Source organism: Tyto alba, unplaced genomic scaffold (assembly GCF_018691265.1).
Source record: "Tyto alba isolate M040663 unplaced genomic scaffold, T.alba_DEE_v4.0 Super-Scaffold_49, whole genome shotgun sequence".
NCBI lineage: Eukaryota > Metazoa > Chordata > Aves > Strigiformes > Tytonidae > Tyto > Tyto alba.
This window is the reverse complement of record NW_024881325.1, coordinates 1,693,699-1,707,873: the sequence shown is the minus strand read 5'-3', so window position 1 is coordinate 1,707,873 and position 14,175 is coordinate 1,693,699. Positions and strand designations below refer to the sequence as shown.

General features: G+C 36.3%; 1 protein-coding gene across 4 annotated transcripts in view; it reads right to left on the bottom strand.

The window, feature by feature from the left end:
- Positions 1 to 411: 411 nt before the first annotated feature.
- The window catches only part of PPARG (peroxisome proliferator activated receptor gamma), a 60,378-nt gene continuing 46,614 nt past the window's right edge, over positions 412 to 14,175 (bottom strand). For all 4 annotated transcript variants that reach the window (XM_042807042.1, XM_042807039.1, XM_042807040.1 and 1 more), the window contains exons 5-7: positions 12,796 to 12,995; positions 8,171 to 8,621; positions 412 to 867 (exon numbers count right to left, since the gene is read on the bottom strand). In XM_042807042.1, the coding sequence (XP_042662976.1) occupies positions 620 to 867; positions 8,171 to 8,621; positions 12,796 to 12,995 (899 nt within the window). In that variant the 3' untranslated portion in view covers positions 412 to 619. The remainder of the gene's footprint in view (positions 868 to 8,170; positions 8,622 to 12,795; positions 12,996 to 14,175) is intronic.

The following is a 14,175-nucleotide window of genomic DNA, read 5'->3' as shown; positions in this document are numbered from 1 at the left end:
GTTCAAGAATTCTTCATTCAAGAATGGCATGGAGTTTTGGGGCTTGCCCACAAATGACGGGCCTAATCCTTACTTACACGAAGGCCTCTACCAGTGTAAAGTTATGGTATGGTAGGCACAAATATTGCCAGAGCTGACACTTCTAACTTTTGCCTTTTAAGCTCTCATAGAAAGGTACACTAATCTGTGACTGCATTTTATTGTTATTTTGCTGCTGCCTTGGGAGCACAAAATCAAACGTAATACTTAAAACGTTTCCCTAGAAATGTTTAAGGAGAAAGATTTTTATTTTTTAAGTTGAAAATTTAACTGCATGCTTTACCAACTTCAGTGAAGCATCAATCATACTGGACAAGCAATTTTAAGAAATAAGATAGTTTAAAAAATTAATTCTGAAAATACTGCCAACAATTTCATGATATAGATATTTTTAATATTAAAAGTAAATTGTAAATGTGTCTTTATAAACAATATGCATAAAATAGATCTACTATACTAAGCTCTCTCTTTTTAAATGCTGTTTCACAGTAATTTCTTAGGTATGCAAAGTTTTCCCTCAAAGAAATAGTGCAATCTGAAGAACATACATTATGTCAGCGGATTAGAACTACTATGGTCATTAATATAAGTCTTTATAGATTTCTTGTAGGAGTGGGTGAAGACTCATATCTGTCTCCGTTTTCTTTATTATTTGCAACAGCTGCACATGTTCCGTTACAATCTGTCTGAGGTCCGTCATTTTCTGCAGCAACTTTGCAAACAGCTGTGACGATTCCGGATGATTCAGCTTTAGCTGGAGCTCCAAAGCTTGCAACAGGTTGTCTTGTATATCTTCAATGGGCTTCACATTTAACAAACCTGGACGATCTAGGAAAAAAATTGGGAGTTGTAAGTCTATGGAAACAGCAATCTCCTCTGTTAATGTCTTAAAGATTTCTTAGTATACTAAACATTTATATATGTCACTTCCTGAGAACTATTTGACAATTTCTTCCTGTATTTATTTTTAAGATTTTACTAGAATTCCCTCAAAGAAGTTTTAGAACTCGTCTTAGAAACAGTTTGATCATTTGTGTGTTGCACACACAGAGACGGGTTTACCCAATACCGCAATGCATTTTCCACAGTAAACTGGGAGTATTTATGGCAAGGAAGAGCGAGATATAGTTGGGGGATAAACAGTCCATATCAAGTAATTCACTTCTGGAAAATCAACATAGATGGAGTTGCGCGTAGTTGCTACCGTTAAAAATATTTCCTGCTAAGGTAAATGCTAACCTATTGAAAGAATAATAAATAAAAAGGCATAGATTCAACTTCTGCTGTCATACTAGCCTGGAAGTTTTAAAAATCACAGGTTCAGTTCTTCTCCACACTCAGGTTCCAGTTGCTATTAAGAAGTGTCACGATAGCTTTTAGCATCAGCTCATCAGCTTAGCCACAGATACTTCTGGCAGTGGAGGACTGATAGATGTGGCTTGTACAGAAAATGCCTTTTCTGGGCTTGTGCCAGCAGAGTTCTCCTCCATATGGACGAATCTGGGATGGATGTTTACAACCAAAGTCACAGCTGCGAGAGGCCAGGATTATCTTTTTTATTATTCTTCAGCAAGAAGCAAAATCTTTCTTTTTTTAACCATTATTATCTTTCATAATAACAGCTGTCCTGTTACTTGCCTGTCCCCAAATATCTTCTTAAGTGGTTGCAATTATTATTTAACATAATTTGTAGCATTTGTTTTCTAACTTGAGGTAATAAATCACTTAATTCTACAGCCACGAAAGTTAATAAAGTTGCCTCACATCTGACAATGACCACCAGTAATTTCTTACTGCTAAAACTACTTTATACTAGGTAACACATCCTGATTATCAGAATGCTCCATGAAAAAACAGTCAATAATTTAAATAACATTTGCTGGGTAGCTATGAAATTAATTTCGTAGGTTGATCAATAAAATGCCATGCCTATAGCGAGCCTTAAATGACTCGTCTAAGGCAATGTTTCGATTTCAGAAAGGTCAAGAGGTTGATTTTTATCATTTAAACCTCTTTTATCATTTGAAAAATAGGCTGTTATTCCTGTGATCTTAGTAACCTTTCCGTGCATCCAGTTCTACTAACTCAGCTTGGCTTGTGTTGTATTCTAGAGAAAAGGCTGAGAGAAATCAAAGCTCTTTATAAATACATTGGGGTTTTACTTCACGGCGAAAAAATTGCAGTGTAAACTAAAAGGCAAAGTTGGCATGAAAACAAATGTGTATGCACAAGCCACGAATATATGTCAGTCACTGGTTAGGAAAGTATCGTTAACTCTCAAAGAGGTGAGGTTTGGGGAGTTTTTCTGAAGCAGGGATAACGGCAGCTTTGAACGTGGAGCTTGGTATTTGTTTGCGGGTGGTTTTACGAGGTGACTGCTTTCAGCTGTAGGTGGCTGGACTCAGTGACCCGTTTGGCCACTCTTTCCATTGCACATTTCATGCTAATAAGCTGTGCTCGTCTTGCAGAGATCACTTATTTCTACCGTTCAGCTGATAACACCATAAAATACGGTTCAGAAAGTCTGTAAGTAAGTATCTGCAAGCAGAAAGTTGTCTCCAAATGGCTCCTTTTTATTAATTTTCTTATGCAATATTATAAAGTAATTTTTAAAAGATACTTAGAGAATTTCTTATCCATTTTAGATATTTGTTTTTAGATTACCTAGATGCATGGCATGTGCTGCAAAATCTAGTTGCTTTCTTTATAGCTTTCAGAAACTTCCCAAATTTCAGTACTTCAAAACTGTTAATAATTTTGGGTTTGAGTTGCAATAGCTTTAAATTTTACTTCTGTGTTGCAGATGAACTCTGAACTAGCTGGGTATGACTCAGTGCACAGTGATATAAAAAATCAAAAAGCACAAAGACTGTGGCCTTGATTTCCTCTGAGATTAATCTCCATTTGCCCCCTGCTTCTTTTATGGTGGGAATTTTTACAGTGTGAGTTTTTCAGAAGTGAAACCCAATTCAAACATTGTGCTCCCCAGCACAACTTCAGAGTCCAGGAGGCAAACACAGGAGACGGGTACCGAGCCCGGAACTTGCCAAGGAGTCCCCCGAATTCAGGTGCCCGAGGTCAATTGAAGTCCAGTAAGACTTAAGCACCTAAAATCCTTAAGCTCCTCTGAGAAACCCAGTCTAGTGGTTTTATAATGACCCAGTGAAACTAGAGTCAGAAAAGATGACTGTGACCAAAGCCTAGGAGATCATCAGATGTTATTTTTAAATAAGCCAATTCAAGAGGAAGGAAAATTCCCATTGAAGGCAAGAGAGATTTTTCATGAATGAGAACTTCAGGATACGAACATTATTTTTTTGGGTGTTGACAGTTTGCTATACTTTCTCAGTAAAAAATTTCTTACAGAGAAAAATGCTGTTTCTGTTCCAAGAAACTTATCTAATTCAGAAAAAAAAAAGGAAACGAGAGGCAAAAGTTTTAACGTACAGGTATTATGGTATATTTCAAGTTGCTAGGGTGCTTTTATGTATGCTCTAGACTCCTTGGTTTGCTGTACCAAAAGGTGCATTTTGTGCAGTAAGGAGCTCCAGATAGATGTGGCTTGTACCAAAAATACAAAGGAAATGATTAACAGTAAGCCTTGAGAAAAATGTAGAGAATTGGAAGAAATAGCAGTGGGAGTAAACTAGATGTGGCGCTGTGGTGGAGGCCTTTGAGATAACTAAGACAGAATTGCTGTTCGAAAGCTCACAGAGAAAACTGCAAAGGGAGCAGATGAGGGAAGTGAAAGACAAAACCAAGTAGTTGTAACAGGACATTCTTATGATTCAATTAAATTAGGTTACAGACAGCCAAAGGAAAATAGAGTTGAAATGATTAAGGTGAGCGATAACTAGAAGTGAATCGGACACCACTTTTAAACCTCTCTGATGCAGAAGATTGTTGATTGATGTTTCGGGTTTTTTATGTGTTATTTGCAACCTGTCTTTTATCCATTCAGACTGTGCCAAGGGTGTACCACATTTCTCTTTTTAGTATTACTTTTCTTTATTCAGTTTTTCCTTAGGTTTTTATTCATTGCCATACAGCTGTTTCACTGGTTTTGAAAGTTCTGCAGGAAGCTGTGCTAAGGAAAAAAATGTTCACAGTAACTGGGAAAGGCTAAGATCCCCTTAGTTTTGAGAGTCACCAGTATAATTTTGTGTAAATTTGTGTTCTATAGTATCTCAGGAAAAAATATTTTGTTTGTTTATTTACTTACAGATTTGTGTTCTTTCATATTCCTAACAATAATTACACTTTTTTTATGTTCCTCACATGTGAAATTGCCTTCTGCATACCTTTACATTTTAATATCTTTGATTAAGTGCATTTTGCATTTAAACACACGTTCTAAAATCATAATATGATAAAACATGCAAAAGTATGTCTGACTGAGCAACTGTGCTACTTCTTTTGCTGAAGCAGATATGATTCAGCAGTTTGAGGCTCTTCTTCGGAGACTGTCACATGTATTGTAGTCACCAGGATTTTGGTTCAAAGCCCACAGTGATTATCTGCAGTTCTCGGTGTGATTATGAAGCATTTCTTTGTTCTCACAGGTTTGCTAGAGCAGTATTTGTGTAGCAGTCAAATATGAACTATTTCTTGGTACTATTCGGGGATAAAACTTCAAATTTTGCTGACCTCAGATTGTGGCAAAATTACTACAGTGTTTAAACAAGCAGCAGTTATTCACAGCTCAAAATTTACTGTAAAGAACACGCTCAGAAAACAGAAAAAGTGAATGCAGCAACATTTCTGAATTCAAATACTAGTCTGACTGCAGGTCGAGTAACAGTGTCTGGGTCTCCACAGGTATACCCTCTATAATTCCCAAACACCACTATATCCTAAACAATGCAGAAGATAGAGTATACAAAAGGTCAAGTCCCTCCATGATATCTACACACGCTACAAAATTACCTTTTGAGCTTTTTCTTTACTTGACAACAACTTGTTGAGCAAGTTTGCTCTGTTTATAAATGCCGATTATCCCAATAAGGCTTGGACTATTGACTTTCCTGCCTAAACACAGACATCCAACTTCTTCTCCTTAAACCTTCTTCTTGTGATAGACTTAATTTTCAGCTCAGGTATATATAATATTTTAAAAGATGCTTCAAGTTCTTTAACATGTATAGCATGACACTCACTGCCAGCTGAGGATATGCCTCAGTGGCACAGAGGAACACAACAGGAAGAGTATCTCCTTGAAAAAAGTTTTCCAAATCTCATTTTACCGAAGCGTATTTTGCAAAGATACCATCAGTAAACGATTGTTGCAATGAGAATTTGGCATTGCTGTTAATGGCATAAAGAATTTCTTTGGTAAAAATAAGGTAATCATCCTACTGCTCACACACAGAGTCTCTCTGTCTTGTCAGTATTAAATTCAGAATACTAGATTTCATTTGCCACTTGCAATATTGTTTTAAAGCATAATATACCAACATTAAGAACAACTCTTCAGCTTTCTAACAATGAGTTCAGAGTAAGATTTGGAATCACTGAGGCAGAGTGAGGCTGCACTCAGCAGCTCAGAAACAATAAAATGATTGACTGGGGAAATGGGAGTACTTTCATTCTGTTGCTATTGATTCATCCGCTTCTTAGTATTGTTATGTGGGCATTTTGCCTTTTTACATATAACGCAAAAGCAACTGTTTCGATATCAAAAGGCTGAACCGTTTTATAGGATTTGTGGCAAATTCCAAATTGTTACTTCACAATGAAAAGCTTTCTACATGTCATGTTCCAGCTGGAATTATCTTTCTCTTTCCTTTCTCTCATCTTGTTTTCAGAGCTGCATAAGAGATGGCACCCGTGGAGCCAGCAGAACTAACATAATTTCACTAGGCAATGACAGATTCACTTAGAATTAGAGCTTTTGGCTAGGATACTGTTTTGTTTCACAAACTGTTTTTCTTTATAAGATCTTTGTTCACAGGACTTCTTGAAGTGACTTAAACGTTACAGTATTCCTGCAGCTAGTATATTCCTTGAGGTAACATGAACTGATTTCGAAATCCTATTTTCAGTGAAATCATCCTGGTTCGATAATCATCTAGTTCTCACAGAAATTAAGTTTTGCGAGAATATAGGTCTTACAGAAACAAGAGTATCTGAGAAATAGGATTTCAGTTCCATGCCACATAAGATATTACAGTCCCACAGAATGCACAGAGTTCAATATATAACATATTTGACTGTAAATTCCATGATAAAGGTCAGTCTCTAATTGGTAGCAAAGCTTAATTGTTTTCAAAATATAAACTCCGTTTGTGCAAATAACTATTATGCTTTTCTGAAACAAAAAAAAAAAACCAGTTCTGGATAAAGATAGTGAGAGATCATTGTTATCAAGAAATTAAAGGATTTCCCTAGGAAGGACTGATTTATATTTATATGCATTTGCTACAGAGTTATATAAGAGCTATTAAAATTCAGTAGTTCTTTACAGATCTCTGTTTACAAATTATTCTTAAAAAAAAAGACTTGTTGATAAATCTGGTTCAATATAGCCATTTTTTTTTCTGTGGATCATTGTCCTCCTGAGATCTAAAATGTAAGATTAGTTACATCATACCTATTTCCTCTAATGTAAACCAAGCCTCACTGAAGCATAGCAGACCTAGCTTTGCAGATGGCAAGTTCCCTTTTTTCAATTAGGACTGGATTTTGAGACGTCTGTTTCTCATCTGTCAAATTTCATTATATTAGAAAATGCAAAATATTGGCATGTTTTGTGTAGTGCTCTAATAGGCCTGTATAATTTCTCCTCCCCCATCAAAGCCAACCAAAAATATACCAGTAACGTATTTTCCCTTCCTGAATTAATTCAGAGTCCTCAGGGATCGTTGTGTTCAAAGGTTTTCACAAGAAAATGTCTTCTGGGTACTGTACTTGTTTGAAGTGGATTTAGTTAGTCTAATAAACCATATTGTGATACCACATTTTTGCTGAATGAAACACAATGCCAGAAGTAATTGTACATGATTTTAAATGAAACTATACATAACAATGCATTCTCAACAGAATGTTTGTTTTTAGAACAATAGCATGTGGTTGTTGTGTTTGATTGCTTCAACATAATTTAATAACAAAATACTCCACGTTGCTCTGTGGAGGATCTGAATTCAGAGCATTCAGCACATTCCTCCCACTGATATCTGCACTACCACTCCAAGCCAAAATACACACAAATCAGTAGGGTATATTTTTCTTTGTGCGACATCACTGACTTGATGGCATTGGCCAAAGTAAAAGACCTTCAATCTGACCTGAGATGTACATCTGATATCTCGGATTGTCGACGGAAAGGTTTCCAGGTGAACTCGACAGCAGTCGCTAATTCACAAAGTGATAGCTACATCACTTCAGAATCAGACAGAACATACGGACTGTCTTCAAAAAAGCTGAAAATTCAGTATCTTTTTAAATGAAATGCTAGAATGCATGTAGTCTGATACCTTGGGCTTGCCGATTCACACCTTGCACAAAGATTAATACAAACAGAGCAGCTTAGGAAATCTGAACAGAGCAGACACACAATGCCTGTTCTTCTCAGGCATTGGGAGACCATAGTTTTCCTGAGAAATGCACTCTTTCCTCCCCCTGCCCCCCTTTTAAAGGCAAACGAAACCTTGCAGGAATGGAAAAACAATAGCAACAATGAAAAAACTCCATAACAATCCTGTAAGCCAAATGCCACATATATTTTGAAATTGTTATGGAGTCAAAGCTATTTGTGTACAATTAGCAAGCCACACAACCTAATTGCAAGTTGAAAAAACTCCCATGCAGAATTTTAACTTTTAGAAGCTCTTGCCAGTGAAATTCTACCCTTCCTGTTTTCAGAAAGATAGTCCTGATTTTGTTTTCTAACTAAATGAACTGCTGATTCAGCAAGCATTTTCATCTCCACCGTTAATATCAGGTCATTTACATTTTCAGTTTCTGTCTGAAACTGAAGAAAGGGCAAACAACATCAAGAAATCTGAAAATGAATAAAAAACTATGTGTAAATAAACTCACTCTCATCCTGCAGTGCTAAGCACTTTCCTGTTTGGACAGGAATTAAAAGTGTCAATTCTATTACATAAAATATATTAAATAAGACAGCACTTACCTCCACTTAGTATAATGACAGCTATAAATATTGCCAGGTCACTGTCATCTAATTCCAGTGCATTGAACTTCACAGCAAACTCAAATTTGGGTTCCATAAAGTCACAAAAAGGTTTTCTCAGGCTCTTCAGAAACTCCCGTGTCATGAATCCTTGTCCATCAGATATAAGAACTCCATCTTTATTCATCAGAGAAGCCAGAAGAGTATATATGATCTCATGGACCCCATATTTCAGGAGAGTTACTTGATCATTCAGGTCAAGATTCACAAAACCTGGAATGTTCTTGGCAAATTCTGTAATCTCCTGCACTGCCTCCACTGAGCGAAACTGGCACCGCTGGAAAATGCGAATTGCCACCTCTTTGTTCTCCTCCTGCAGCGGTGACACGTGCTTGCACTTGATCTGATCTTCTCCCATCATTAAAGAGTTCATGTCGTAAATAACAAATGGCTAAAAATAAAAGGAAAAGACAATTTACTTTCAAATGTCCTTTCTATGAACACTTGGCTCCTGAGGAACTGAAGTAGCATACAGAGATATAACTCATCAGAAAACACTTAGTAATCTCTGAGGAATATATCAAGGGTAGTTGACCCCAAAAGGTTAAATCTTCATAAACCTATTAAAGCAAATATCCTCACAATGTTAAAATGATTTACGGAAAGGACAAGTAGCTCATAAGGACTTCTCACATGTTCTGTCAATCCACATTCCAAAAATAGGTCTAAAGCTGATACTTTTTTTAATAATTGAGGAAGTGGGGTAAGAAACACTGTTTTAAAATATCCACAATTTCTGCCTTTTTTTTTGTTTGTTTATTTTACGGAAGTTCTGTAATACCTGAATTCAAAGTTTGGAGTGCTTATTAACAAAAGATTAAAAAGTTACTCCTTTTACCTGAATTTTAATGGCCTCTATAAAATAGAATCTAGTGAGTGTACAGTGACAACATTTGCGTGTCTGATGATATAACTTCTTTTTTGTAGAAAGACAGAGTATATTCACATTTTTATTACTTCATATACTGTCACCTTCTTTTCAAGTTCTATCCGTCTAGAAAATACTGCAAGTAATATCAACTTTATGGTATAGATTGATTCATAAATTTAACTTTTTGCTGTTAATTCCTTTAAAAATATCAAGGTTAGGAAATATTTAAACTCAAATAACTTGACAATGGGAAAGAAAACACAAATAACATGATACAAACTACAGCAGCACAATTCAGAACACAAGAACACGTCTGACTGTGAAAGAAACTCAAGTGGAATAAATCAATTTTGAAAGCAGATTAGAAAAAGTGCTGCCAGGAAAACTTTTGTTAGGATCTGGAAACAATCTGTTTCAGAATATGCAGAAGAAGCTTCTGGTTTTAAAGAGGTGGTTAAGTGAGGATTTCTTGAATTTATCCGAAGAATCTTCTTCTTGGAGGATAAATGGCTAAATAGTTAATTGCTGCACTAAACAAATACCTACTGATATTAATATACTTATTAATATACTGGATTAATTAATGAAAATACAAGGAGTTATACACCAACAATTGGGCTAGAGAAATGCATTTTTCAATTTAGGTTCCTTTATGATTACAGATTCTAATGCCTTATTCATACGGGTGCTGACTCTCATGGTTTTATATTCACTCTGTGCTGCAGAACAGGTGCAAAAATAACCCAAGCCAATATGTAGTCAGCAGTCCTCTCCCACACAATCAGCTTCTGGAAACTCCTAAAATTCTATTCCTATTTCATTAAACCATTTTTGAAGCCTATTGAGCGCTAAATTATTATGGAGTTTTAAATAAGGAAAATAGCTACTTTCTTTAGAGTCTGGTGGTGCTTTCTGAGGAGGACCCTGCCCACGGGTGTTTATTGCTGCCCGCCAGCTAGACCTTACTATTCCCACCTCCCCGAGTTCTGCAGATGGAGACTCTGAAAGTGTTTGGTCATCTGCTTCAGGCAGAGTCCATCACAAAGCTCCGGCCTGATTTCCCTGGGAGGGGAGGGAGGGGTGACTGCTGACAGCTTTGTCTTTAACTGCTACAGCTGCTTGGACAGCAGAGGTCTACCTGCGAACGGACGTAATAGTATCCGCACAAAAGGATTTCAGCTTTCAGAATGGTTTCGTTAAATCAATATTCTGCTGCTTACAAGACCAGTGAAACTAGCGCGGTCCCTTTCGCAGTAACCACAGGCAAACGTAGCTCCAGACCATGAGATTCAGTTAAACAGAGTGTGAGGTATGACACTGTTTTTCCACTTGCACCAGAATTTCAGTGTGAAACTGAAAAAATAAACACAACGCACTGAGAAAAGCCGGGAGGTTAAACTATTTTTTTAAGATGTTATGCTACTTTGGCAGCAGAAAAGACATTTTACACTTATCTGTACATATGTATATGCACACATATGTGAAACAGCAGAATAAAGCTTTTAAAATGCATGTTTTAGTACTAGTAGGTCATTCCTTTCTTTTCCTTCTATAAAATCTTAAGTGAGAGCACCAAAGAAAGTAATCTATTCTGTGCATGTACATGTGCTTTACAAAGACTATACTATGCCACCAGCCTACTGACACTAAAAGATGGATATCAAGAAAGAGTTCAAAATAGCTACAGAAATTTTAATATAAATTCAGAAGAATTTTATGAGTACAGTCTTATGTTAAAAGATCACTGTATATCCCAAAAGAGGATGAGTTAGTAATTTTAGTTTTGACTCACTTAGCATATCCATTCATTTTCAGTTAATGCACATGATGTAGCAATTAAAAAGTAACATAAACTTGAACTATGCCCATAGTAAGCAGCTTGATGTTCCAGAGCACAAAGCCCATTACAGTTCAAATAACATCAAAGTTGTAACCATCAAATACTGCAGGTCACTCTTTTAGTGTTCTTTTTGTAAAAAGGCTTGAAAATTTGCAGCAATGAAAAGCTAGATTCTATGTTTATTGTTTTATGGCTATATTCTAATCTGTCAAAGTTTTAATACTTTTGATAAAAAAGGAGAACATCATTGATAGCACACTATATATTTACTGCATGATTATTGCATTAGTGCGACTTTCAGACATGACCAAGTTGCATTTGTTGTGTACCCAGCACAGCAGAGCAGCAAACCACACGCCAATTGATTTCTCTGACTACTTCGTAGAACCTTACAGAACAGAAGCAGGATTTGTGGATGCACTTGGGACCTCAGAAACAACCTTCCCAGATTTCTAAACACACGTCCGGAAAAACAGAAGACGAGAGCACTGTAGGCAACCCAGCCCAAACTTCTATCACCTTCCAGAGTAGGCACAGTGGGCGGCTGCAGAAAAAAGGAGCAGGCCTCCTGGTGACACTTTTGGGATGAAGAGGGGCAAACGAGACATAGAATCACACCCCCCCACACACTCCTATTCTGCTTCTCAGTGCAGGTACACAGTTATTAACACATTTCAAAAAACTAAACTGTTGTATTAATGCTTTCCCGGTGACCTATGTTTCTGATGTAGAGAGGGAACTGCGGAAAGACTTAGAAAAAGCAATGACCCTCAAGTGGACTTAGCATCTCAGCTTCCTGCAGAATAAATAAACTATGCTGGTTCAAACTTTATATACTCCATGATGAACAGTACTCAAATTGTAACTAAGTGTCCACCATATCTGAAGTTTTACTGTAAGGAGTACAGCTAAGTTCGGGACAATATTTAAACTATGATTTTAACTGTCTTTAAAGAAAGCAAGCATAAAATAACTCTAAATTCTTTCCTGTCTTTAAAATTATTAAAGAAAACAAAATACAGTCTCTGTTGTAATCCAGACAATAAATTTTCTGCCAATGATTCTAGAAAAATATATCAAGCTAAGAGTTATAAGTTTTGGAAAATAATTTTGCTCCTTAGGTATTAAAATAGTGACAAAATATAAAACCTATCATAATTACCAGATCTCCTTCTCACTGATACAGAAGATTGTTACATATTACTAGTGAAACTTCCAAAGCAACCCACAAATACACGTCTCTCTATTCCTTGCTTTTCAAAGATTTTGTTGTACATTCTCCTAAAATTCAAATTGTACCAACACAGGATGCTGATCTGATCCAAGATAACCCAGTTGAATGCAGGAAGTCATCAGAGCATCATACGAACAAGCACCACAGTTAAGACTAGTGATGGTGTTGGTACTGGGAATCGTTTGACACTTATGAAAAAGAATATTCCTTTGGGTACAGCTAGTACTGATAATACGCTATGATAAGGATGCTTGAATAGTATAGCAACCTATTCCTGACAGCTAGATAGCCACCTTAAACAGATAGTGTGGAAGATAACCTTTGGTGAAGGAGAATGAAAATGGGAAGAGTGGATCAGAGAGTACAAAAAGGTTAAGATGACCTTCAAATTCTTGTACTGGTTTCAAGTATTTTATTAGGTGAACTTAGAGTTTTTTCAAATAATGTTTACTTATCCTATCTAAAAACATTTCCTGTGTTTCAGACACAGCTTGAAATATGTAACTGCCAACAGCAAAGTTTTTTTTTTTTTTTTAAAAAAAAAAGATGTGTTGTCAATGTGGTAAATCATTTACTCAAAAGAAAGAAAAAAAAAAAAAAAAACAACAGAGGGAACTAACTGATTTGTCTGTCGTCTTTCCTGTCAAGATCGCCCTCGCCTTGGCTTTGGTCAGAGGGAAGGACTTTATGTATGAGTCATACAAATGCTTGGCAAGTGCTCGTAGATCAGCAGATTCAGGGTTTAACTGGTCGATGTCGCTGGAAATCTCTGCCAAGAGCTTCTCCTTCTCCGCTTGTGGCATTCGCCCAAACCTGATGGCTGAAGAAGATGACAAGCAATTACTATAGCTACAGTTGCACCCAAAAAAGCGTTTTTTATGTCACCTTTTGTTATGAGCTCTTGAAGTCTGTATTAAAGCAGTACTTAAGCAAGTAAGAAAAAGATTATTTTCCTCCAGTAGTATAGGAACAACAGCTCAAGTGCTTTAAAGAAATGTAAGCAAACAAATCTCAGAGGAAATAACCTATGTGCCTAAACAGTAAGATTACAATATCTTGCTTGGAAATGCAAACCTGTTGTCAGCTCACCTGACAGCTGGTGAAAACCACTGATCCTACCTCCAATCTAAATATAATGTAAAGAATACCTAAGATATTAAAATTCTGTTGGCTTAGGGCAGGAACCACCTTTCAGTCTTGTATTGTTTTGGGCAAATCACCATATGGATCTCAGATTCTTAATTTGTTTAGAAACAAAACACTCCTATGCCTTGCAGGAATACATTTCTAAATAGATCAGCAGAACTTAATGTAGCAAGTGCTATAAAATGTTACCAAAAGAATTAAGGAATGAGAAAGAAGGTTGTGCAGGGAATAAAAAAGCCAGAAAAGGCTGAGTTCTTCATGGTAACTCTGTGTGCACGCAATACTGAAAGAAGAGGAAATGGTTCTACCTAGTCATATGATCTCACAATTACTCAGTACTGGCTTAAGGCAGGCTGTAAACCTCCTACTTTCACACTTACCTACTTACTGTCCAAGATACTATTTATTCATATGGGGACTGGCCTGGAAAATATTCCAAATGAGCCATCAAGATCAAGACTGATTTATCATACAATATTTCAATAAACAGAATTCATTTTATTTTACAGAACAAAACAGAACAAAAGAGCATCACAACAAAAAAAAAAAAGGAAGAAGTAAAGGTTTGCATGTTGGCCTTAGGAAGAAATAGAAATATTATAAACATGTTTTCAATGATTAGTGTCTTCCCTGGATAAAGTAAAAGTGCCGTTAAGATCACAATACCAATTATTATACTAGGGACATTTATTTTGGAAACGACCAGCCACTTTTCTTTTAGGAGTTTGTTTGCAGTGTGCTGATGGACAAAAATGACACCTTTTTTAAAGAATAAATAACTGTGCCAGAAAACATAAAAAACCCCATTTGTCATATATTATATTTATTGATCTGTTGTCTTATTTCATGGCTGT